At 33.5% G+C, this 22,738-nt stretch overlaps 3 protein-coding genes across 5 annotated transcripts in view; 2 read left to right on the top strand and 1 right to left on the bottom strand.

The window, feature by feature from the left end:
* The first annotated feature begins 372 nt into the window (after nt 1–372).
* Nucleotides 373–6,366, top strand: LOC125077344. The gene is made up of 10 exons (XM_047689264.1): nt 373–740; nt 843–1,047; nt 1,292–1,428; nt 1,739–1,853; nt 2,522–2,642; nt 2,988–3,220; nt 3,719–3,836; nt 3,989–4,182; nt 4,400–4,594; nt 4,782–6,366. Exons 1-10 carry the CDS (start codon nt 478–480, stop codon nt 4,941–4,943), a joined length of 1,743 nt encoding a protein of 580 aa, XP_047545220.1. The 5' UTR covers nt 373–477; the 3' UTR covers nt 4,944–6,366.
* A 798-nt stretch (nt 6,367–7,164) lies between these two features.
* LOC125077014 (prolactin regulatory element-binding protein) lies at nt 7,165–13,297 on the top strand. The gene is made up of 7 exons (XM_047688784.1): nt 7,165–7,467; nt 7,622–7,971; nt 9,064–9,202; nt 9,868–10,025; nt 10,807–11,050; nt 12,469–12,616; nt 13,054–13,297. Exons 1-7 carry the CDS (start codon nt 7,333–7,335, stop codon nt 13,137–13,139), a joined length of 1,260 nt encoding a protein of 419 aa, XP_047544740.1. The 5' UTR covers nt 7,165–7,332; the 3' UTR covers nt 13,140–13,297.
* A 1,573-nt stretch (nt 13,298–14,870) lies between these two features.
* Nucleotides 14,871–22,738, bottom strand: part of LOC125077419 (nuclear factor of activated T-cells 5) — an 82,096-nt gene continuing 74,228 nt past the window's right edge. For all 3 annotated transcript variants that reach the window (XM_047689370.1, XM_047689372.1, XM_047689371.1), the window contains 4 exons: nt 20,058–20,194; nt 19,714–19,854; nt 18,422–19,625; nt 14,871–17,826 (listed from right to left, as the gene is read on the bottom strand). In XM_047689370.1, the coding sequence (XP_047545326.1) occupies nt 17,822–17,826; nt 18,422–19,625; nt 19,714–19,854; nt 20,058–20,194 (1,487 nt within the window). In that variant the 3' untranslated portion in view covers nt 14,871–17,821. The remainder of the gene's footprint in view (nt 17,827–18,421; nt 19,626–19,713; nt 19,855–20,057; nt 20,195–22,738) is intronic.

Genomic DNA, 22,738 nt, shown 5'->3' with positions numbered 1-22,738 from the left:
TTATCGATTAAGTTTGGAAATAGGTTTCAAAGTACACAACAGGATTTATTTGTTTTTGTATTTTAAGGATTTCAAAACTGTAAAAATCATGCTAACAATCGAAGGTAATAGATGAAGTAATAAAGGTATTTAAAATAATAACTATATTTACTTTATAATACTCTTAAATTCTATTCTAGGTATTGGTAAATGGCTTAAATAAGAAGAAGTAAAATGCTTTACAGTAAAGACATATATTAAAATATTATCTTATTGTTTTCTAAGCAAAATTTTAAAATGATTTAAATTAAATTTTTAAATTTCCGTTTCTCGGTGTTTCTGTAAAACTGTTTTGACAATTAACGGTTACATAAAATTATTTCGAAGGCCGCATCTGTCATTGCCAAAAGAATACAGTTACAGTAAATAAATAATTCATTCAGCATTAATATTAGTTCCTTTGGATATTTAATTTACTTTGCTTAGTTATAAGTAACAATGGGAGCTGCACCTACGGATTGGCAGCTGGAATGTACGGAGCTGAAACAGAGAGGTGCCTATCTACTCCAGTCAGGACAATGGTCTGATTGCACTTTCTTAGTAGGCACGGAGCCCAACCAGGTAGTCCTTGTTGGTCACAAATTGATACTTGCTATGGCATCGCCAGTTTTTGAAGCTATGTTTTATGGCGGTATGGCAGAACGGAATGAGAGTATACCTATTGTTGATGTCCAAATAGATGCATTTAAAGCTTTATTAGAGTAAGTATAAATAATTATATATGTATTTGTTTGTTTATAGTGTTAGTTTACAGTATATATTTAATATATCTAAATTGTATTATAATCAAAATTATATTTTAGATACATATACACAGGTAACATAAACATCAGTTCATTTGACAAGGCTTGTGAATTGTGTTATGGAGCCAAGAAATATATGCTACCTCATTTAGTCAAAGAGTGCACAAGGTACCTTTGGTCTGATCTGTATCCAAGAAATGCATGCAGGGCCTATGAATTTGCACGACTGTTTGAAGAAAATGTTTTAATGGAGAAATGTATTCAGGTAACATATGGTATAGATTATTGTTATATATTCTTATTATATATGTTTTAGATTATTGTAACAAATAAAACTTTTTTTCTAAAAAAAAAATTGTCATAATATTATATAACTATTTAAATTCCAATTTAAATTTATTTTTGATTAATTTTAAAGAATTCATTTTTTATTGACAAAATTGAATTAAATTAAAATTCAAGAATAATAAAATGAATAGAGAACATTTCTATAGTTATTTTTTTTTTAGATTATCAGCACAAATACCAAGGAGGTATTAAATGACAGCAGTTTCGAAGAGGTTGAATTAAATACAGTAATCACAGTCTTCTCCTTAGACCATCTTAACGTTGACAGTGAGCTGGATCTGTTTGAAGCAGCTGTCAGGTAACTTAAGATTAATTGGAGTTCTTATTCTTAGGTAATAAAAGTTTATAAGATATTTGTTATGACCGTATCCTCCTGGTGGATTTCTACTATTATCCAGGACATGTTATATTGCACTAGTGTATCAACAAACACAAGTGTACTATCTAAACCTGGTCTCCTGTTTTAAGGATAGTTTATGCAACACATGCATTTAATCTTTTCTTCGTAGAGTCTGTCCTTTCTGTGACAAGTTGTGGTATCCACAAACGGACACGGACACCGTGACATAATATTTTTTTTAATTATTTGACAATATGTATATTTGTAGGTATGCAAAAGCTCTAGAAAAAAGGACTGAGAGGAGTGTCAGCCCACCCAGAGAATGTGCATCTGAGAACAGGCAAAAGAGTCCCGTTCCATCTACTTCTCAGGAAAAGGAACAGGTATTTTAATAATAATTACAGATTTTAAAAGTGGGTTCTTTTTGAATATAGAAGTATTGGCTATATTTCTGTTAATATGTTGCATATGGCTATTTATTAAAAACCTTTTAAGAAAGTGGGTTCATAAAATAAAATCGAAGTATTACTTGTTTTTGAACAAAAAACATATATATTGATTCATAATTCTTAACAGTAACTGCTTTCAAAAATATATCTATACTTCTATTATATACAGCTGAAAAGATTGTAAAAGCACTAATCAGATGATCTACAAGTCTGTATATGAATGTACTAGTTTTGGTTCATAACACAATTATCTTACCTTCAATTTATTTATATACACACATATACATACAACCTGATTTATTGTTTGTTTGGCCATTAAACAGTTTCGTGATTTTGTAATATTAAGCTAGTTGACATTGTCCCCTGTAAAATTTTGTTATGCATTTAAAATAATTGTATAAATAAAATTATATTAATCGGTATTCCTTCATTTACAAATTTGAAGTGTTTTAGTATTAGATTTTATAGCCCATTTGTTGAGAAAGGTTAAAAATAATAATCTTTTAATGTTATATAAGATTACACTTTAACCCAAGTGGCAGTAATGTTGAACAGCGGTTACACAGCACCAAGTAGCTAATAACTAAGTAATATGTTTTCAGGTAGTTAATGTTGATAGCAGTGCAGAGAGTAGTCCAGAGACAGTAATGGATACATGTCGTGCCAATGATTCGGATACCCTCGGAGCCCCTCCAATTGAACACAACAAGAAACCGAAGACAGGTAATTAGCATAATGAAAATGAAATAAAGTTTTGTTTTAGATAGAGAGGGTGTAATAGTAACAAGAGTTAAATCACATAGAACAGCCAATTTTCTAGCAATTTTTATTTCCATTAAAATTGTAGAATGAGCTAAAATGCTAAAATTCAGTCTTAATTGGAAAGTAGAGAAACAGTTTCAATGTATGTATTATATGTTTCATATACAACTTGAGGGAATCTGGAATAATTATCCCAATTTTATCTATCCATTGCTATATATAGTTAATAATGTTTTTATTACATTTTATAATTTTCTTCAAAGTTGTTTTTATAATGATTGATAAATTTCGTGTACCACTTTGCAGAACATAAAGAGAAAGTGTCGATTCGGAGTGCAGTAGAGAAGATCCGCTTCCTGACACTGTCTCCGCAGCAGTTCGCGGGCGGCCCGGCGCGCTCCGCGTTGCTCAGCGAGTCGGAGGCCTTCGCTGTGCTCATGAACATTCTGTCCACCAGCACCGACGTGCCGCTACCCGCCGGCTTCTCTGCGTCGCGCGTGCCTCGCAAGCAACTCATCGGTGGAGGTCCACCCTGTAATGTGAGAACTAGCTTTCGTCATCACCAAGAATAGTGCTGTTATTCAAATTATAAGCGTTCGGTTCAGTACTTTTTTATGCTATGGCGAAAAGGATTTGGAAAACGTTTACGCATGCCTGATGGATGCCGACAACCCACGAATGCTTTTGTAGGTTGGGTTGGTTGTCTGCCAATATATAAGTCCTCGACACCCCAAATTGGTATTGAGAATAACATCTATATAATATCAGCAATTATCTCAACGATAACATGACTACCCTCACAACTGCTTATAAAAATAGCAGGTAGACCGCCGGGCGCCCGCTTAGATCCGGGCCTCTGTCGCGTACACATCGGTCGTATTTCTTTATTACGTTAGCGTTAGGCTAATTTCTGCTTCTGGTTTCTAAAAATAAAATATCTCTTCGATTCGACTCTACTAATGCTCCACTAATTGTTAAAATATTGTTCTATAATACTACTCTATTGACAATTACTAAGTCTTATTGTTATGGTGCAGATGCCGACATTCACGGTGGACACGCCTAGCCCAGTGGCGGTGGAGCAAGTGTGGTGCGCGCCAGAGTTGTCGCGCCCGCAGCCCTGTGTCACCTACCCGCGCCCCTCCCGACAAGACGGTCAGTTCCGAGGAGTGTCCAAATCTATATAGCTAGTATATATATATATCGTATAAAATGATTGTATTTTACTAGAAGGATTTTATTCCATCTTGTGAAAGTGATAAGATGCTTTGGAATTTTAATTAAATATTGTAATATTGATGTAACAGGTGTACGAGCACCCTATTCAATCCCCAACCCAATGTCAGGCTTGGTGGTGATGGATGAAATGCACAGCAACAACATGCACAAGATTTACTGTCAGCGAGCCATAGTGCAGCACACGGACTGCCTCAATACAAGTGCCCTGGACTGCTCTGTTACATTCATGGTCGATAAAAACATCTATGTGCTCGGTGTTCAGGTATCAATTTTTTTATTATACATACATACATATAACCCAGTCAAAAAATCTATCGACCATGTGTCGATGACGTAAATTTGGTAAATATGCAAACCGTACCGACGCAGCAGGATAATTTAAATGAGTACACAAAATGCAAAAATATAAAAAAGGCTACGAGTACAATGACAAATAATAAATTAGTAATTGAATTCGACTACTATCCCGACGCGCGCAGGTGCCGACGCAGGCGCCGAGCGAGGAGAGCGGCGGCGGCGCGGGCGGCGCCAGCGGCTACTCGGAGCTGCTGTACGCGCACCTGCTGGACGCGGACGGCGCGCGCCTGTCCTACACGCACTACACCAACCGCGTGCCCTACCGGCACCTGCTCGACATCATGTTCAACCGCCGCGTCTACATCCAGCGGAACAAGGTTCCCTTTGCAGACGTTACTAGTTATTCGTTTCGACATTGCTTAGAATTCTCCAACAGAATTATTGAGGAAAAAAAAATTTTTTTTCTAATAAGATTTATTTTGAATTTGGCATAAACAACATATACATTTTGATAAATAAAATATAATGAAATTCTAAAACGGCATTTTTGTGATTTGTCTACAGGTATATAAAGTGGGTATAGTGTTCAATAAGGTGGGATGGTATCCCATGGGCACGTGCGCGCAGCAGGTCGCCGCAGAATCCGTCTTCTTCAACTTTGGCATCGGACACAGCAGCGACTCTGTGCGTGATGGTCTCATACGATCTATTATATTTACATACTAGACTGGAGACAGCACCGGCCCTGGTCCTTTGATAAAGGAGCAGAGTAAATATTGTCTTTGGTGCCTCTTGGTTTCCACCATTATTGAAGAAAATCTGTAAACAATGCTATAAAATTACATGACTTATAAATATATATATAAAATATATTTATAAAATAGACTATTGCGCTCCCTTTCTCTTGAATGGCGTATAAAAAAGTATCCAATTTGTAGTCGGTAATCTATTCAAATTAGTTTAATGATGATTAAACAATTAAACGGCGCGAAAGTTATTTGTTAATGATCTCGTTACATTGAACATGTTGTGATTAAGAGCTATCAAAAATTGTCAACACTTGTTCATTAGAATAAATACTATATAATTTATTCCAACGGCAGGATAAGTAAACATAACAATAAATCAAAAATTTATATATTCTATATGTAATGCCAATAACTTTGGTATATTATGTAACTACTTTTCCAATTTAATTGTACTTCCAAAGTTCATATAACAAACTCTTCTTACCATTGGAATAAAATAATGTATTTATGTATAAGTCTAATTTATTATTGCATCTATTTAATTTGATATTGTATACTTTATCAGAGTGAGTTTGTCTTTCGAAATTATTTGAATATTTCTATGTATAGTCTATTTCAATCACAAGAAGAGTAAAGCAAAATTAACAACTTCGAAAATGAATTGACACCATATTGTTAGTGTAAAGGAAGAAAGGTTAAAGGTGGCCCTTTAGACATTCTAAATTGTAGTTTTGGGAAATGAGGTTACTAACTTAATATTAAAACTCATTTTCAAAGAGTACTGTTTTGGCGCTTCAGCCTTTCTTCCTTTCCATTAATGATATAATTGGTCGATATTTTGTATAATCTATGTTATTCATTATAGATTCGCCAAAAAGTCGCGTTCCGAATGTCGGCGAAGTTGTTATTAAGGTATATAAGTAGTTAAATTGTGTTGTATTATACTCAAAACTCAAATTCCCTTATTCTATATATAAGTATTACACTTACTTATTGATTGTAGAATCAAAAGAAAATACCTTGACCTGAGAATAACCGGTTATATGAACTATTTCCTGACTTTCTTTCAGTATATATTAGTATCTAAAGATATATTATTCAAGAACTGTTTGTAGTGTTTATGTAAACTATGGTTTGAACATATTTGCTTCTTTGATTGGAGTAGGGTATGGTATAGGTTATTGATATTGATTGTGCCTTTAGTTTTATATTTTCACATTATCTTTACTATTTAACGAATTGATTTTTTATTTTATAGTATAATTAATTATCTTCTCCCTTTATTGACACAAGGTAAAAAAATATATTTTGTACATATTATATTAACAAATACATATAGTATATTTCATAATATATAACTAAATCAATTGCAGATTCCCTCATGAGTATACTTTTTGTTTAAATTTACATTATTTTAATCAAGTGTCAAAATAAAATTGTATAATGATATGGTGAACTATTTTTAGTAAATATTTCTCATTTTTTGTGGTGAGACTGTAAACTCTGTATCCAAAACAATAAAAATATTTAACAATTTTATTAAGAAAAACGTGCTTTTATTAATATAACAAAAACGTAATGATTTATTAAACATGAAATTAAATAATATTAGCAAGACTATGCCATTGTTATATTGAATATTAGCAGGGCTGGACCGTAAGTTTAGGGGGCCCTGGGCTAACACTACTCAGGGGCCCACCTAAGACATATCTGAACGTAGACTTGAATTAAATTAATTGAATGGGTTTGATTAATAGCAGGACTTGCAGGGCAGCAAACCATACGATCTGTTTAAATTAATAAAGTTATGGATTCTTTCGCATTATCGTCTATTTTTGACTTTTTGACTTGACTTAGTTTGGGGGCCCTTGAATCCACGGGGTCCTGTACTGAAGTCCAAAAAGCCATATGGTAAATCCGGCCCTGAACATTAGAAGCAAGTCTTTGCTTTTCATAAAGCGCGCCGCAGTTGACACTTCGTGTGAGGGTTACCAATTAAGTTTATATAAATCTAATAAACATTTAAATATATTATTATAGGTATTTAAAACAAATTTTTACAGATTTCTAAGGCGTAATATGCCTGCGTATACGTAACATGCGTACGATTACCCTGTTTACCGTCGCATAATATTAAAAGCGACCTTCATAAACTGAAAGCTGTCACTTTGACTTTTGTCATGTTGGAAGTAGTGAAATTCCAATTGCCAGTCAGTTGTTTAGTTCCTTGATTTAAAACATATTATTTTAATTATTTGTTGCTTTGATCAAATAAAAAGACTGATGTGGTTATATTTAGAACTAAGGTAGTAGTAATTAGTCGGTGGCACAACTTAATATAAGTTAAATAGATGTTATAAGTGAAGATGTCTCGCAATAGATGCGATGGTTTACTTGCGAAGGTCGATTTTCCTCTTTACACGCTTCAGACTCTGACGAATCGTCACGTTCTTGTAGCGGGAGGAGGTGGTGCTTCGAACACGGGTGTCGCAAATGGATTCGTAAGTGTTGACATACTCACTACAAGAAAAAACAAGAAAAACTTCTACATATACTTCGATACGCGTCAGCAATTTTATTATCACTTCCAATTCTTGTTTACTTACATCATTCAAGTTAACGTCTAGTGTTAAGTCGATTTTTTTTAATTTACAGGAAATATTTGAACTATCACACAATGGAACGCGATTCGTCGCTGAAGAGGTGATGAGGTATGAGACGGGACCAAATGTGGTTATGACATGTTCTGTGCAGAATGTGCAGAACAGGATATACCTGGCAGCAGGTCAGGAGAGTCATTGCCAGCTGTACAAAGTTAATGTTAAAATGGTGGATGCAGCAGAGATGCGTCGCGGGAGCTTTCGCGCCGAAAACGGCCTCGTACGCCGGCGCCGTACTATATCCGAGAACGATAATATATCGAAAATGGAAAGCCATAATCACACTACAGACAAAAGGATGTCTTTTGAAATTAGGCCTTGTGACAGTGTGCAAACAGATTTTGGGTTGGTACTGCTTTGACAAACAAAATTATATTGTACGCTGAATTAGAATATCCTTGAACAATGATGCATAAAAGGTTTCGTATTTTATGTAATGCAGAATATTATTAATTTTGAGTGATGAATAATAATAACCAGCAAAAATACCAAATATTAATCAAATGTAACATTAAATATTTTTTTAAATTTTATTAGTGATTAAAGATGAATGATTTAATGCCAACTTTGTCCTGTATATAAGTAATACTTCCTTTTATATAAATACTAGTTGTCCCCCGCACCTCATTTGTGTTTTAGGTATTGATCATCAGGTAGTAGGCATAATAAGTATTTTCTATATCATTCATTGGAGTTCAAGTTTGCTTCAAACCAAATTTTTCAAATTTGGTTCAGTGATTTGACAATGAAAGAGCCACAGGTAGACAGATTTAATTTGAATTTATAATATTACTGAATATTGTATTAATTTCTGTTGATTATTATCAATCATTGTACAATTTTATATACATTCTAAAAATATGGTTCAAAGATGGGCAACATTACTAAAGGTTCTTGATAATTTTGAATATGACTTTAGGTGCAATCTGAGAATATTTTTACCATATGAGATTGATAATAGGTCTTAAAAGAACACCACATAGTCAATAATATTCATTTGTAAACTTAATTATGATTCAAAGAATAACTACTCATAAAAAAATTTATGTACCAGCTTTTTAATATACAGATCTATACAGTCATAAAGGTGTGCCTCTCCATGACAAGACGTCTTGAGTGAGACTATAAAGAGTCAAAACAGCAAAAAATGTGGTTATTTGTTAAGTTTATTTTATTCAAAATTAATTTAATATGAGTCTTGTGTCATTGAGTGATAGAAAAGCTATATTCAAAAATTTGCAAATACATATATTTATTTCGATTGCTTATCCTTTTAATATATTAATTTCATGCTTCAATAATATTAATACTGTAAAATTCCATAGTAGTGTTCGAGGCATTTGTTTAGAACATATATGTGTAATTGTTAAGTAAGCCTATTATTTTTAAAGTAGTCCATAATATAACAGGATATAATTATTGAATAACTTTTTATAGAAATGATCCACTGCAACGAGTTGTGACCATAAGTCATGATGGTAAACTGATGGCCACAGGAGGATTTGATGGAAAAGTGAGAGTCTGGTCATTTCCTAAAATGCAACTGTTATTTGAACTGCAAGGACACACCAAAGAGGTAAATTATATGCACTGACACATGTACACATACACAATTAAACTATTCATTTATTTTATCTAAATAATATATTTAAAAAAATTATAAAAGTTAAAAATTAAAAAATGTATGCAATAGTATTTCTAATAATCACATCGGTAACAACATATATAACTTGCATTAATTTGTAAATAGCAATGTACTGATTGAAATAAAAGTTATAAATAATCCAATACAATTAATAAAAATTATATTAATTTTACACTGCTATGTTATGTAAGAATTGAATTACAGATTCTCTTATTAGTTTTGAAAATGTTTCATTGTATGCCTAGTCATTTAAATTAATATTGATTTAAATTTTATTTGTATTAAGGCAGATGGCAAATACCCTAACAAAGAATAGTAGTCACATAAGAAATATAGAGCATTCCTTACACTGTCAATGCACTGGCAACCCTAAGTTCCATGATGGTATATCCCTTGTGCCTGTTAACCCTCTTGGTCAATCAACTTATCCATTTAAATAATGCAGCAACACAAAGTATATAATTACAGTTTTTGGCAGTGTCATGATTCAAGTAGACTTTAATATATAGCTTAAATGTTCTTATTTTTAGGAATAATCAATGAATGCAATTTAGTATTGAATTATGTAATAACAACATAAAATTTAAATTTTCCAGCTTGATGACCTTGACTTCAGTCCATGTGATAGTCGGTTAGTGAGTATAGCCAAAGATGGACAGGCATTAGTTTGGGACACGAAAGCTAAAGCGGCACCCCTCTTAAGTCTAACATGTCAACCTCCAAACGGCACTAAGTACCTCTTTAGAAGATGCAAGTAAGTTTGTTTTCATAAATTTAAATATTTAAAATATGCGTTAAATTCCTTGTTTTTTGTTTTTCTTTTATAATATGTAGTTATTGTGTTTGTAAACGACGATAGCATAGGCCAATAATCTTTTTTAAAATTGTATAATATATTTTAGTTTCAACTTAATTTAAACTTTATTTTACATGTTGACACCATACACTGTGAGTGTTATGTACACTTGTAATCGATGTACATATCAGAAGTTGATTTTCTTTTTTTGGATGTTGTGTAAACCATCAATTAATATGTATATTGTTAGTGTACTTATTAAATAAAAAATAAAAATAAAATAAAGAATTAAACTATCACATATCGAATTGTTAAAAAAAAAATGTAATTTTTTTAACAATTCGAAGCAAACATTTTTAAACAAAGTTAAAGTTTTCAGTATTGTTTTAATTCCCCTATGTTTATTATTGATACTTATTTTTATTAACTGGACTGGCATATTCAATGTGATTCTTAAAAGGTTGTTGAGGTCAGACACTTTGTATTATGTGTGTCACAGACAATGAATGTGTAAATAATTCTGCTTTGTATTAAATAATGTATACCTTTAGGTATATTCATAGACGAAAATGGAGTTATATCATTATTCAAATAAGGAAGCATGCTTGGGTTAAAGATATGAAACAATATATAAAAATACCAAAATGCTATTTGTATTTGAGGAAAAATATATAATTCTACTAAACTTTTGAATTAGAAATGCTATGAGATAGATCAATCAAATATTATAATATTCTAGATTCGGCGACGTAGAAGATAGAAAAGGCGAATACCGAATGTTCACAATTGCGAACCCCCTAGCTCGTTCAGGCAAGCAAAAGGGCCTGGTGCAGCTGTGGGAACCTGTGAGCGGTCAGCTACGGAAGACGGTGGTCGTGGCGGAGTCGCTTTCCGCACTCGCAGTGCGCGACGACGGAAGATTCGTAGGCGTCGGCACCATGTTCAGCGGATCCGTGGACATTTATATAGCTTTTAGTTTACAGGTGAGAAGTTTAGTCTTTTTAATTAGTTTAGTGTTAAGGCAAATATACAAACTGTTCGGTTTTACTAAAGGTCGCTCGACTACTGACGCGGGTATAGCATTTATTGAGCACATTTATAATGCGTAGGAGGAGTCATAAAATGCTATTGGACTTTTTTGTGACTTATCAAAAGCTTTCGATTGCATTTGGCATGTTATTCTTCTAGAAAAACCTAAATATTATGGGATCAAGGGCCCTACATTGAAATTCATTTCCACCTTAATGAAAGAGTTTTGAAGGTTGTTATTAACGGTGCAAAATCAAATGGCGCTCTCGCGCAAATGGGTGTACCACAGGGGTCAATTTAAGGACTTCTGCTGTTTTTAATATGTAAATGATTTACCTTATTTTTTAAATAAGATTTGCGACATTGTACTGTTTGCAGATGATACATCCCTTGTATGGGAAAATAATAAGGACAACTCGATAGAAAAATAAACAACTATGACATTGTAATCTGTGCTTTGTCATGGGTTCTTAGTTGGTTTGTCATAAATAATTTGGTCCTAAATGCAAAAAATACTTATTTCTGCCCTGCCAAATGTCAAGTCAAATCCTTATGTGGTTATTTTGAATAATGAAAGAATTGAGTTTGTTGAGTCGATGGTCTTTCTAGAGATTACCCTTGACTCCAAGCTTTAGTGTGGCACCCGTTTGTTCCCTTACAGGGAAACTAAGTAGTGCCATTTATGCAATAAAAATAATTCGAAAACTTACGGACATACGTACTGCTAGACTAGTTTATTTTAGTAATTTTCATAGTCTTATGTCATATGGAATGTTGTTATGGGGTAATGCAGCAGATATTGAAATAGTATTTATTCTCCAGAAAAGAGCTATCCGAACTATTTACAATATTAGCTCTAAGACGCTAAAAATTACTGATAGACAATCATTACGCGAAAAATTTAAAGAAATAGGTGTTTTAGCGGCGCCTTCACAATGTATTTATGATAATATAACTTTTATACAGAAGAATATAAAAAATATTCAATAAAAGCTGATATACATACTATTAATACAAGAAAAAAGAATAAACTTAAACCCTAATTTCCGTTTGCATACGGTACAGAGAACGTTTTTGGGGAATGGTATACGCATATATAATAAGATATTGGGAAATATAATCAAAATTTACAAAATTTAAAAAGTTTATTTAGATTAAATTAATAAATAAATCTTATTATTCGCCTATAAAAAACGCCTGGATTTAGGCTCGGGTTCATAATTAGATTTATTTAATTTAAAAAAACAACAATTTCGAAATTACTTGATTAAGAGCCAGCCATGTTTTAGATACTACTACATTTTTGTGTTAAACACATGTAGTTGCCTATTTGGAGGTAAATTAATTCGATGATTAAAAATAACGTTCCCAGCGCGTGCTGCACGTGGGCGGCGCGCACGGCATGTTCGTGACGGGCCTGCAGTGGGTGGGCGCGTCCGCCCTCACCGCGCGCAGCGAGGCCGCGCTGCTCTCCATCTCCGTCGACAACCGCCTCGTCGTGCACACGCTGCCCTACCCCGGTGAGCACGCGCACACACGCGCACACACGCGCACACACGCGCACGCACGCACACGATGCCCCGCCCCTATGAGCACGCACGCACGTTCGCTGCTACACTGGGCAGCGGGCGCAGGACCACAATTTAATCATTCTTAAAATTACATAATGAAATTCGATTCAATTTGGTCAGAATATTGTATAGCTTATATTATTTTTCATGGACTATTGTGTAAGCGTTCGCATGGAATCATAGAATTAAATCTCGGAAATTTTTAATATTACTAAAACTGGTTTTTCTAATGGACATATTTACAATATTTAATGACTATTTCGAGGCATAGATATATAAAAGTGGTCCTTAGTTATTTAATTTTAAACAATACAAACCGACGTTGAATATTTTGTGAATAAAAAAAAACATTGAATATTTTGTGATGAAGATTAATTTAATTTCAGGTACTGTTCCTGTCTGGGTTGCCATCCTACTCATTATATTCGTATTGTTCTGTACCTTCTGTTTATGTTCATATTTAGGTATATAACGAAAACATATTTATCATAATTTAATTTGTCAATATAAATATTTACTTTTAAGAATGTTGGGAATGATATAAGTTTAATTTAATAGGATAATGGCGAACATCAAGATATTGTTATATGTATGTTTGTATAAATAGAATCAATTAAATGAAGTGCAGACTGAGTTATTTTCATTAAAACCTATAACCTGTTTTAATATAGAACATTAAATTTATAACGAAAAGAACAAAATACTAAATTAGTGTAGTATTAGATTTGTAAGATCAGGAAATAAACTAACTAACTAACACTCTTAGTAATTGTGTCCATAACAATTTTAACAATCAGAAAACCTTAGAGAATTTTCACAAAAAACACTCTTAATGCACACAGCACATTGGAGTGGACACATTTAGCTATTTAAATTACTTTAAAAATTAAAGGCTTCAAACTAGACCATATTCAGTCTAATAAATATTTTGCATTTAACCAAATAATTTTGTTCCAACCTAAAGTCTCAATATAAATATTTTCATTCACATGAGAGCGTCTGTTCTATGATCGGAAGATGCTGAATGTCGTTCAGGCCGCTGGTTGAACAGTGCCGCGCCGCTTAGTAAAGTGGCTAGGCGTTTAATTAGATGGCTGATTAAGCTAGTTGTTATGTTATATTTCAAGTCCACAGTTGTCAACGCAAACATAAGTGAACTTTCTATTATTTCATTCTCATTTTCCGATGAGACCGACTCGACTTTCGACGAGATTTTAAGCGCAGGTCCAATAGGTTTCCGAGGCACGGGAATATACACACTTCTACACAATGGATTAGGGATTTTTTCACATCCGCGGATGCGGTTTTTTAACGTTCATATCTGCAGATACGGATGCGGATTTAGATTTTTTGTTTACTAAAAATTATATAGGTGCAGAAATAAAGTAACAAGAATCGAACGGTTTTTTATATCTTTATTAATTAGTAGCAGAAAATAAAAAAAGTAGAGTTTTTTACTTAATAAAAAGTAATATTGCCGCTTTGTTGGGGTTTGTTATGCAGAAGTTCGTAAATCGAACCCGCACTACTGATCAATTGTTCACTTGGAAATCGGCGAGCTAATTGTGATAATAGTTTTAATTCTTCTCGGTGGACGCTCCAGCATTTTAGAGGATTTTTATCAACATTGACCCAAGAAGTTCCGCATTTGCGGATGCAGATGCGAATATTCGCAACATCCCTGCTATGGATCTGCTTACTGTCCTGTGTTGCAGAACTATATATATATATATATATATATATATATATATATATATATATATATATATATATATATATATAACTAGATAGTTTAGGTTGAAAGTAATGGTATTTGGATTTTGGAATACTATCGATAGTATTGACACGTGACAATACTATCGCTAACACCTTAATATTCAGGCTGAAAAATTTTCAGCAGAAAAACAACAAACCGGGGATTCGAACCCAGGACATAGGCATCTGCGTTCTTTTAAGCTAGAGCAATGAGGAAGTGAAATCATTCATACTATATGTAACTGAAACATTTAATATTTTTCAGTCGTAGCACAATGTTAGACAATTGATATACCTACGTCATTCAGAGAATTTTATAAATGAATGATTATATTTTATTTAAAACGAAAAAAGCTTCACATCATGTTTATATTCACGATTTCCATCAACTATTTAGGATGTAAATAATGGGATGAGTATTTATATAAGGTACAAATGAAAATCCGTAACTTTTGTATAACATTTAATCAATTACATCAAAACAAATAACATATAGATGATCATCGTAAACCTCGGCAAGTTGCATTGAATTAGACCGACTAGAGATCTATGCTACGCAGCACACTGAACAAATCTTTACATTGTCCATATAATTAAAAGCTTCAACTTTCTATTAATTCAATACAAAATTGCATGCACTATCACAAATATCACTCATGCACTGCGCATTTAGTCCAAAAAGGAATTATTTTGTAAGAATCAAGAAAAAATGACTAAGCACAACGAATGTTTAGATGAATAGTTATAAGTCGTAAGTTCCACAATAAATAATTAACAATCATTATCTTCTTTTCTTCGTTGTCAAGTGCATTAGACTTTTTCCGCGTTTCAAAAATAAACATGGAAGACAGATAATAACTATAAAAATGTGATGTGTTCATTATAAGTAAATTATAAATTTTATACATTATGAATACATACAACTTTCTATCTATAAAATTTTAGTAACAATTTATATTTTTATATATAACACATTTTAATGAAATAAAAAAATAACATTCGATAATAATCGTCGTCAAAAATACAGTTTTACAACTTTTTACAAATATCTAAATATTAATGTACAATATTTATCAATAAAAGGTAAACAATATATATAATTATAAAATAATTCATCATAATAGTTTAAGGTTTTTTAAATAGTTTATTTGCTTACTTACAAATACAGAAATATTTTTTGTTTTTATTTTATAACACTTGTAGACCTGCTAGTAGAGATTCAGTTACCAATTTTTTCTCTTGTACAAAATACTATAAATATTATTTAAAACTGTAAACTATCTATTTGTGAAAAAACATGTTACACATTTAACATGGTAAAGACTATTAAAATAATTGTATATTTTATATAAAAACTGTTATAATTTCTAAATTGTATAATATGGAATATTGTTCGACATGGTCCCTATATATGTAATTAATTGATCTGCATTCAATAATGATGTATCAAAAAGATTTTCCAAACATCGACCCATGTAATACATATAAATCTAGCCAGATCCATCATTGCCGAAAAATCTCCAGAAGAATTCTTGCTATTATTAAATATCGTATTTGAAAAAAGTTTTACAAATTATCGTTTTTTTTTAAATATAATTTATCGAAATAAAATAGTCTGTTGAATAAGTACTTTCAAATTAAATTTAAAGAATATAAATATTGTAAAATAGGGAGTATTTTTTTTGTTAAATACGTTGTTATAAAACACCAATCTAGATGTCCATAGTGAAACGTCAAAGGTCAAAGTTGACAGATATCTATGGGATTTTTAGGAATAAAATGTTAACAAATAACACGCAAAGCCTTGCACAAAACATTTAAGTTATGATGAATCTGCTTTCTATTGTAGCAGTTTTTGTCGGCCAAAAACAATCATCCGATGACATCGAAGTATTCGCGATACGCCTACACTATCTATAATTAGGTTACATATAGTAAATGGCACATTTAATATGTAGCATTCGACTTTACCTACAAATATGAACTGTATGTATACATAATATACTACGTTTATATAATCTTTGCTCTATCACATCAGTACTGTTGTCCTTTAGGCTACATGACATTGCGATTTGTTTAAAGTTATAATTAAATTTGACGACGTGAAATATCTACTAATTATTTTTTTGGTTTATTGTATATGCCAATTAATTCAACCAAAAGTAAATAAGTAAAAATATATATGTATGCATTGATATTTAATATATCAATGCATACATATATATTACATAATTTCTACTCAAATCGCCATGTAACGTCGCCTTAATCTTACGAATAAACTAATGCTAATGTTAAATCACTTAAGTTCACTGTACATCAGCAAGTATTCAGAGATGCACCACACAATAAATGGCATACGAAATACACTCACTATACGCAAAAAAACGCAAATTTCTATTTACGATGCAGTCAATGCAGTGTAGTGTACGTCAGTGAACAGTAGGTCTAACGTTCATACTTTTACCCACTGCCTACATTGCCTTTCTGTTTTTTTTTTAGTATTTAAACATTTGTGCAATTATTGTAAATAACAAAAACATAGTATTCATAATATTGAGTCGCGGTATTTAATAAAGGCAAGTGTACACAATGGAGTTTTAATACAAGCGGTTTTGACGGCTACCTTAAAATCGTTTTTATATTTCTAAAAGAATACAAAAAATCTTTCTAGGTTAAAAATTGTCATTTTGTCTTCCATTTCATAGGAAGCAATGTAAAACTATTTCCGTTATTGTACAATGATTTTATTTATGTATCTAATATAATAAATTCTCTTTTATTGATAAGATGGCCGCCACCGCACTTCAAAAATACGTCATAAATACAAATCTATTAACTATTTACATAATAAAATTCGAAATCATAAAACTTGATACAATCATTCATATATCAACATTTATAAAATTTAAACATTCATAAAATACATACAATTAACCTTTTAGGACATCCCTTTATTAACAGAACACCAAAGAATTTTCTAGAAAACAAAAAAAAAACTCACATTGTAACATATATGTTAACAAATTCATTTGATTGCAATAAAAAGAAAGACGTTCAAGCAAAATTCAGCAGTCTTTATTGAAAACAATAATTTTCGAAATAATTTGATGCCTTTGTTATTTGTAATAGGTTAAAATGTTCTATTTTTTGACAGTTAACTCAATCAATGGTTTTCCACTAAAAAACGCATGTGCCTTTATTTATTAGCCCTGTAATACTGACTCACATGTATTAATTGACCCAAACGTTCTATTGACAATATAACACGAAAACCAGTTATATATACCACACATAGAGATTATAATGCCTTAATTTAAACTATTTAGTTACACTTATTAATAATTCACATATAAACTGCTTTGAGCCCGTACTCGCTACGAAATGCATTAGTGCGGCACCTCACACTGCAAAAGACGCAAATTCGTTAGTATGTATTTCTTTCTTTACCCATAAATATAAGTATTATAATATATATACATATATATTTAGCTATGTACATTTCAGTTACATTATATAAATTTGACATAAAAATTAAATAATACGTTAATGTATAACAACTATGATGTGTACTTTAAGTGCGCCATCAGTCAATGGGTATATTTGTATCACTAGCAAAATAAATTTAAACGTTTAACGCAAAATACTCTTTTAACTATAACATCCATGTCACAATTATGTCGAAATGGCAGTTATTATAAGAATTAATTAATAAACGAAACTACCTAAAACTTCCTTAGATAAATTAATTGGATAATTTAATTTTAATCTTATCCAATGAAATCAGTCCCGTATAAACTATGACTTAGTTGAAAAGTTTAAATTTTATCTGAGGTTAAATTGGAACTACACAGTAATCATACAATATGCTAATTATTGTCGTTCGGTGCTTATTAAAATATAAGGAATTATTTAAATACTCGTAAAAGTAACTGTTCCTAGAACCCGTTCACTGCTCACAACAAGTACGATCGGAGAAGAAGCAAATGTCCATGTACTCACCTTGGTCGAAGGTGCTGGGGTTGATGTAGGAGAGCAGGTCCTGGTCGCTCATGTCGGTGAGACCCTGCACGGGCGCCGTCATCTCCTGCGACACGGCTTGCGACACGGCCTGCGAGACGGCCTGCGAGACGGCCTGCGTCACGGCCTGCGACACGGCCTGCGACATGGCGGCCAGCGGAGCCTCCCCCGCGGGCTCGGCCGGCGGCTGCGCGTCCGTCGTCTGCATGCCGCCGCCCCCCGCGTTCTCCGTGGACAGGATGTTGGCCGTGTTGATGGCCGACGTGACAAGCGCGTTCATCGTCGTGTCCGATGTCAAGATCTCGGCCGCCGCGTTCAGGATCATCGACTTGACGGCGGCGGGCGGGGTCTTCACCGATGTGGGTATGTCCGGCATCATCATGAGGTCGTCCTGCGAGGGGCCGTTTGGGAGCACTATGCGTTGGTTGTTGTCGCAGAGCATGCTCGGCGACACCTGCGGATTCAGGATCACGTCTGGGGGAATGGCGGACGTCGACATCGGGGGCAGGAGTTCGGTCGCGGAGTTCCGAGAGACGACCGCCGCGTTTGGACTGAGTATGACGTCAGACGCGTGCGAAGCCGTAGAAGGGGAGGTTGCGGACCCGGACAGGTGGTCGTCCACCCTGGAGTTGACCAGCTCATCTAGCTTGGCGGCGTCCGCTGGGAGCATGGCCGCCGTTGCTTTCATGGCATCCTCCACCAGCGCTTCCATGTGAGCGGTCTGCTGAGCCAATCTTTGTTTGATCTGCGTAGCTTCCATTTTTGTAATAGCACCGAATGGGTTAAAACTTTCCTCTCTTTCTTGCTGCACCTGGTTGTACACCATGAGTCTCTGCTCGTTTGTTGACTGCAACACTGTTGATTGCATCCTCGAGTCTGTCATCATTAGCTCAGAGTTCAGTACTTTCATGTCCGATTCCAGGGGATCCATCGCCGTTTTCGCAGAAATGAGTTGCTGCATTGTATCCATCGTGTTCATCGGTAGTATGGGCTGGTCATATATTTGACCACCGTTATCAGAGTTGAAAATGGCGGCCGTAACTGACTCAACCATTTTATCAGTCTGGACCTGGTTCTGAATGGCTTGTAGCTGCTGCGTAAAAGAGACCATGAGCGAAGGAGACTCGGTCTGGGAGGGAGTGGTCGGAGATAACTTGATAGAGTCGTAACCGCTGCCATAGCTAACCTGTTTGTTGGAAAAAATTACATTAAGATTCACGATAGTATTTGATGGTAAATTATAGAATTAGTTATATCATATGATGGGTTCTGACCTGCGACTGCCCGTCCCGGGCGATGGTTTCGGACTTGAGGCGCAAGTCCATGACGTTGAGGTCGTCGGGAAGTGGCTTTTCGCCCTCCGAGCAGCTTTCTGAGCCATCGATCAGCGAGTGCTGACTGGAGTCATCCGTTACCTGATGGCCGACATTTATTGAGACTTATTGAACGTGTCACAAAAATATAAAATTTTAGAAGAAAATGTTAAAAAGATATATTATTTTATAGAGTAAAAAAATATTTAAGAATCCAAAAATTTTTTTCTATCCATCTAATATTTAGTTTTTAGACATTTTTTTTTAACAACAATTCGTAAGTATAATATGAGAATTTTATTTACCTCACTCTTAAGGCCCAAAGGTGAATGAGGGTCAGGTACGATGAGTGATGGTCGTCGAGCGGGTGCCTGCGGTGGCGGCATTAGAGTGCCTCCCGCACCGCCAGACCCCCAGCAGACCACGGGTCGCGCCTCCTCACCTGTTCACAAGGTTCGTTAAACTTGGCCGGGTACGGCGGGCTACCTAGCTGCGTGCCCGACTACCAAATCCATTTCAGTTCCGTCAATTTAGACGAGTGGCCCTAGTATTGCGATCGAATGTGCTAGAGATTTTTATACTTAACACAAAAGAACTTTAGAACAAAGAATATTGGTAAAACTTAGTAAAAATCCTAACAGATTATATAATTATTTACAAAAATAAACTAACGTGCGAATAAATTGATTGACAATGTGGATCTGACACAGATACATGTAGTAATAAAATTTCAACTTATCAACGTCGACAAGTATGATAGCTAGACTGAAATGGAGTTGGGAGTAGTATTAGAAATATGAAGACAAATAATTACATTTTGGCACGAAAGGCAACTAGCTACGTGTGGAGAGAGTGATTTGGACAGAGGTCGTGTGTATCGTATGCATTGTGAGTTCTGTTATCTATATATTATGTAATCCGATTCGTAAGGTTAACTTTGTATGTTTGATATTGGAAAAAAAAATATTTAACATATAAGTACCTATATTAACAAACCCAATTATTTGATTTTCGGAATAGTTCGTTTTTTGTGTGAATTGTAATTGTACTTATAATGAAAAGACTAAGTAAATAAATAGTTAATTCCACTGGCAATATTTCGTCAGCTTGATAATATAATAAAAAAAAAAAACTTTGTAATTTGTGACAATATAAAACATGCTTATTATATAAGCATGCTAATGATTAGTTAAATTTAGAAAATACCGATAAGAGCTTATATTTTTTGTGATGTGTAACATTTGTTTAATTCTTTCGAAATATTTCAGAATTCATTATGTGTGTCCATATTTAAAAATATTACATTTTATTGAAAATGCTAATAATATTATTTTACGTTTCAAATAGTTTTATAATTCATTTCATTTTTATATGCACATTTAAAACAGTGCAGATAATAGAAATTAATTATAACCTAAAATCAAAACAAAGCAACTAAAATTAATTTAATTAAACCATAAATCTACTTAAGTATATCTTCTGATCTCTTCTAATGATCTTGGAATGTCCTCCTTTTCTATGATAAAGTACAAAATAAACCTATAAAATAAAATCTTCCATCACTGAAAATAATAAAATCAACTATGCCATTTGTACGTATTTTGTTATGTAAGTTTTCCGTATATCTGTTACAGTAATGTTTTTAAGTAAACTTTAAACAGATAATATAATTTCGTATCGTTCAATTAAGGATCTTTAGTTATTTATTGGTTGCAAATTTTATATTAAAAAAAAATGTATTAATTATCTGTATCCGTGTATGTTCGTGTTGATTGCGTTACGATGTTTAAACTCACCATGTAACTTTTCAATAAATTTGCACCTATTGTTTGTATGAATTAACGGTATGGTTTTTTTGTACACGTGTGTTAAAGGTACGTTAGTGTTTACGTGTATCGTATATGTGGTCGAGTATGGTATCTTGCATCGATTCTCAACCTTTTAAGGCCGTAACTCCTTAAGTGAAGCATTTTTGCGTATGAGGGTCATCATTTTTTTCAACGTTATAAAAAGACAAGAAATCAACGATGAATTAGATTAACTTTAGCGTTGAGTTCGTTTCGTTCGGTTGCAATGGATTGGTAAGATGGTTGTTGAGAAGCGATGGTCTCTGTGTAGTGTGTGTGTGTGCGTGCGAGTGCGTGGCAGTACCATAGACGCCGGCGGTGCGGCGGCGGGCGGCGGCCGAGCTCGCTACCTAGACAGACCTAGCTTGAACAGACGGGAGAGAAATAGTACGCATATACGCATCAGTCATTTCTTCCAAACTTCACTAAAATTATACATTAAACAATATCACAACATATATGGCGACATGGACACCGCCGCATGCGCGGAAATAAGCAAATGTTACCGCGTTAGTACAAGCCTTCGAGTATTAGATGGGTTAGTGCTTTGAATGCACAGAGCGACATCTACAAACATATTTATACCAGCCGTAGTGTAATTTGCTACCGATATGTCTCTTCTATGCGTACAAAATAAAATAAAATGATAAAGTATTCACGTTTGTTAATTGGACGTGCGCTTTGTGTATCCAATTGTTATACAATCTCTCACGCTAAACCATTATTAAATACCAAGACCGCGTGGCCGTAGTTTTTATTTAATCAAGTGTATCTCGTCATATTTCTGTTTAATCTATATTATTATTATATTTTATCAACAACATGAATATTTTAAATTTGGAACATTATCAATATTAAAGGTTAAGTTTGAATTAGTTTCAAATATCGTTAAATGTTCGAGTCTTATTCAACGATTTTGTGATTTAATGTGAGAGATTAAAGCAAATATATTATATTACACTCCACCGACTTGAGATAATATAAGACGTTGAAATCGGTTCAGCAATTAAGATACATATTTAAATGAAATATGCTCCGAGTCTGAGACGATAACGACTTTATAATGTTCTTAGAGCGACGTTTGGCAACGGAGTACGCATTGTTTATTATCTTCGTTTATTTTCGTTACATAAGCAGAG

Source organism: Vanessa atalanta, chromosome 3, assembly GCF_905147765.1.
Source record: "Vanessa atalanta chromosome 3, ilVanAtal1.2, whole genome shotgun sequence".
In the NCBI taxonomy this organism is placed as follows: domain Eukaryota; kingdom Metazoa; phylum Arthropoda; class Insecta; order Lepidoptera; family Nymphalidae; genus Vanessa; species Vanessa atalanta.
Note: the sequence above shows the minus strand (reverse complement) of the source record. Positions and strands in the feature narration are given on the sequence as shown.